This window comes from Oncorhynchus keta, chromosome 34, assembly GCF_023373465.1.
Source record: "Oncorhynchus keta strain PuntledgeMale-10-30-2019 chromosome 34, Oket_V2, whole genome shotgun sequence".
Taxonomy (NCBI): Eukaryota; Metazoa; Chordata; class Actinopteri; order Salmoniformes; family Salmonidae; genus Oncorhynchus; species Oncorhynchus keta.
The window spans coordinates 31,318,455-31,323,333 of record NC_068454.1 but is presented as its reverse complement, the minus strand read 5'-3'; the positions used below and the strand labels follow the sequence as shown (position 1 = coordinate 31,323,333).

The window sequence follows — 4,879 nt, the reverse complement described above, 5'->3', positions numbered from 1 at the left end:
AGATGCGTTCTGTCTCCTAGAGATAAACATACTTGTGTGAAAAGTGCAAATCAGTCCTAGAACAACCGCAAAGGACCTTGTGAAGATGCTGAAGGAAACAGGTTCAAAAGTATCTATATCCACAGTAAAAACGAGTCCTATATCGACATAACCTGAAAGGCCGCTCAGCAAGGAAGAAGCCACTGCTCCAAACCACCAATAAAAAGCCAGACTACGGTTTGCAACTGCACATGGGGACAAAGACCGTACTTTTTGGAGAAATATCCTCTGGTCTGATTAAACTAAATTAGAACTGTTTGGCCATAATGACCATCGTTATGTATGGAGGAAAAAGAGTAGGATTGCAAGCCGAAGAACACCATCCCAACCGTGAAGCATGGGGGTGGCAGCATCATGTTGTGGGGGTGCTTTGCTGCAGGAGGGACTGGTGCACTTCACAAAATAGAAGGCATCATGAGGAGGAGAAGTATGAGAATATATTGAAGCAACATCTCAAGACATCCGTCAGGAAGGATAAAGCTTGGTCGCAAATGGGTCTTCCAAATGAACATTGACCCTTTGCATACTTCCAACGTTGTGGCAAAAATGGCTCAAGGACAATAATGTCAAGGTATTGGAGTGGCCATCACAAAGCCCTGACCTCAATCCTATAGAATATTTATGGGCAGAACTGAAAAAGCTTGTGCTGAAATAAATCATTCTCTACTATTATTTTGACATTTCACATTCTTCAAAAAAAGTGGTAATCCTAACTGACCTAAAACATGGCATTTTTACTAGGATTAAATGTCAGGAATTGTGAAAAACTGAGTTGAAATGTATTTTGCTAAGGTGTATGTAAACCTCCAACTTCAACTGTACATAATTACCACAATTAATTTGACATCTGTGCCCCTGCACATTGACACATTGTCTCTGTACCGGTACTCCCTGAATATAGCCCCACTATTGTTATTTAGTTATTTGTTTTTCTTAGATCTTACTTTTTTTAAATGGAATTTCATAAAACTGCATTGTTGGTTAAGGGCTTGTATAAGTAAGCATTTCACCTGTTCTATTCTGTGCATGTGACAAATACGATCTGACTTTATTTGAAAAGTCAAGGGTTCTGAATACTTTCCAAAGGTGCGGTCACAGGCATCGTAAGAAGCGGACCAATGTGCAGCGTTTTGAGCGTACATATTCCTCTTTATTAGAAATGTTGCCAACAAAATCAAAACAACCGTGACGTTTAACAGGGCTATGAATGCCTCTAACAAAGTTAACTACCCACACTGAAAGGAGTGAAAAAGGGCTACCTAAGTATGATTCCCAATCAAAGACAACGATAGACAGCTGTCCCTGATTGAGAACCATACCCGGCCAAAACATAGAAATAAAGAAACATAGAAAACGAAACATAGAATGCCCACCCCCATCACACCCTGACCTAACCAAATAGAAAAATTAAACGGCTATCTAAAGTCAGGGCTTGACAGATGCTATATATTTTCAGAAAGGCACAAGACAAAATAGAATTGAATAGAATAATTGGGTACTAGGGTACTAGGGTAGGCTTGTATACCAAACACCTTTCTCAAAGGCTTCCCAACCTTGCTTATGTTGATGGTATTTTAGGATATACAATAACTCAGTCTCTTGAACTAAATAGATTTACGTAATTTTATTTTATTTATTTTTTTTTATTTCACCTTTATTTAACCAGGTAGGCTAGTTGAGAACAGGTTCTCATTTGCAACTGCGACCTGGCCAAGATAAAGCTTAGCAGTGTGAACAGACCACACAGAGTTACACATGGAGTAAACAATTAACAAGTCAGTAACACAGAGAAAAAAGGGGAGTCTATATACAATGTGTGCAAAAGGCATGAGGAGGTAGTCGAATAATTACAATATTGCAGATTAACACTAGAGTGATAAATGATCAGATGATCATGTACAGGTAGAGATATTTGTGTGCAAAAGAGCAGAAAAGTAAATCAATAAAAACTGTGGGGATGAGGTAGGTGAAAATGGTTGTGCGATTTACCAATAGATTATGTACAGCTGCAGCGATCGGTTAGCTGCTCAGCTAGCTGATGTTTGAAGTTGGTGAGGGAGATAAAAGTCTCCAACTTCAGCAATTTTTGCAATTCGTTCCAGTCACAGGCAGCAGAGTACTGGAACGAAAGGCGGCCGAATGAGGTGTTGGCTTTAGGGATGATCAATGAGATACACCTGCTGGAGCGCGTGCTACGGATGGGTGTTGCCATCGTGACCAGTGAGCTGAGATAAGGCGGAGCTTTGCCTAGCATGAGTACATAATGCTTGCATTTACTTCTGAGTGAAGTCCACACATTACTGTTGACTCTAAGTGATCTAGCTTAGACTAGGGCTTCTTGTACTTTAGACCTAGTCCAAGCTGAGACACTTCAACATACAGTATGAATGATTGCAAACCTTTTTGAATTATGGTTTTAGGTCGATTTTAAGTATAAAGATCTCAATGTAGTACCAAAAATGACATAATCACAATTGTGTGCATTTTCTGTGGCCAAACACTGAAAACCTTAACAGGTGTCAGAGATTGCAACCACAGGTATCACAGAGTGATTTCAACATAACAAATAGTTACAGACCCATACTCAGTGTTCTAGTGAACCGCCGTTTTCTGTTGTAGTTGGCACAGTTGTCGGTGCGCCAACCTCCATCTCTACTTCTAGGTCATGTACATATTGTTTTGAATTATAAAGCACAGTTAACGTTCCATGAACAAAGCCATAAGTAATTGACATGTTTCATTTTCTACAGTATACTAATTAATTGAAACATTATGCAAGTTCTACTAAAAGTAATAATATTGAACCTGCTTTCGTTTACATTACATTTCATGGTGATGACTCAGGAATTTAACACAATGTGGTCACATATGCTGCGGATATCTAACACGGTATAAAAGGGCAAGGGAGCCACTAGCATTGACAGTCAAGCTTAAAGAACCAACAGCCACCATGACCATGGGCAAGGTAGGTGGATTTTAAACTATTTTCTTAATCATTCTAACTAAATGAGTGCTTTACATACGTGTTTACTATACCTTACTGCTGCAATAGGTGTTGTATCGCATTCTTACAACTTGTCATGCAGATCATCTTCTACGAGGACAAGAACTTCCAGGGTCGTTCCTATGAGACCAGCCAGGACTGCCCTGACATATCTTCCCACCTGAGCAGGTGCAACTCCTGCAGGGTTGAGAGCGGCTGCTTCATGGTCTACGAGCGCCCCAACTTCATGGGACACCAGATGCTAGTCAGAAGAGGAGAGTACCCTGACAACCAACGCCTAATGGGCACGAGCCAGAGTGACTGCATCAGATCCAGCCGTATGATCCCCATGGTAAGGAAAAGAGAGCATTTCTTCCTTTAAATTACAAAGTAGGCTTCTTAAAATGTCAGACCTGGGTATGAATACAAATTGTTTTAAATTCTCCACCAACAGCACAGAGGCTCCTACAGAATGAAAATCTACGAGAAGGAGAACTTTGGAGGTCTGAACATGGAGCTGATGGACGATTGTGACTCCATCCACGATCGTTACCGCATGTCCGATTGCCAGTCTGCCCAGGTCATGGATGGACACTGGCTGATGTTTGAGCAGCCCCACTTCAGAGGAAGAATGATGTACATGAAGCCCGGAGAGTACAGGAGCTTTAGGGATATGGGCATGGGTGTCAAAGGCATGAGGTTCATGAGCATGAGGCGTATCACTGACATGTGCTAAATCATCTGATTGTCAATAAAACCATTTTTTAAACGGTATCTACCAGTATGTCTTACTCATTACATACACCTAGGCAGAGCCCGTTTATTAGTTCTGCTCTCACATATCTGCCACTTATCACTCGACCCCCTTCTTTGCCACAATATACTATAATATAAGCCTTGGAAACATTACCCATTTCCATTTGTTTTTTGAAGGGTACGTGTATAGTTTAATAAGTAGAGTCAACAGTTTATATTATGTACATAATTTACATTTCCATAATCTACAATGTACACCATTTATGTAATTTAAAAATAAGAAAAAAATTACTTTATATGTATGTACACCTATTTTATAGGAGTTACAGCATTTGCATAGGTATTTTTCTCCTCTAAAGAGCTGTGCTCTCAGAAAAATTGACTGTCCATAAGTAACTACTTTACATGCTATTTGGTCACATGAGGGAGCAACAATAAACCTGTACATCTAAAACGCTTTACCTATTTGACATGGAAGATAGGGATCTTAAAAGTTCTCTTTTGTTCCAATGCTTATTCAGACAGTGATACATAATCTGCATGTGAATTAAATGTTATTTAAATGTTAATGTTAACTCACTGTAACACTCCACTTTTTCATCATGTAAGTTGCTTTACAAAAATGCTACCATAGTGCCCTCAAAGCTCATCACTAAGCTAAGACTAAGCTGAGACTAAACACCTCCCTCTGCAACTGGATCTTGTACTTCCTGACGGGCCAACCCCAGATGGTAAGGGTAGATAACAATACATCCGCCTCGCTGATCCTCAATACGGGGGCCTGTAGTGGAAATTTCCTGTATTACCAAATCATGAGAGCAAAACCCACACACAAGTCAGAGTTATCATAAAGTCCATCTTTAATTATATGAGCTCCATCACAACCCTGTGACTCTCAGATCAATTCAGTGTCTATAAATGAATTCTCTGAGAGTGCTTACACATTGCAACTGAGATCTTTTATAGCAAAGACACATAGCCAGACAGCATTGGCTATAAATTATCGTTCAGCTTTGGTCTCCTAAACTATGTTCTTATCTCGCTCTTGGTACCACTCAGGACCAAAAACAAAACCTCATCCACTAGCATATATCAAATACA

At 39.9% G+C, this 4,879-nt stretch overlaps 1 protein-coding gene across 1 annotated transcript; it reads left to right on the top strand.

Annotated features, from left to right (window-relative positions):
- Positions 1-2,973: 2,973 nt before the first annotated feature.
- Positions 2,974-3,758, top strand: LOC118366940 (gamma-crystallin M3-like). Its single transcript, XM_035749804.1, has 3 exons — positions 2,974-3,004; positions 3,126-3,374; positions 3,477-3,758. The coding sequence occupies exons 1-3, from the start codon at positions 2,990-2,992 to the stop codon at positions 3,756-3,758; spliced, it is 546 nt and encodes a 181-aa protein (XP_035605697.1). The 5' UTR covers positions 2,974-2,989.
- The last annotated feature ends 1,121 nt before the right edge of the window (positions 3,759-4,879 follow it).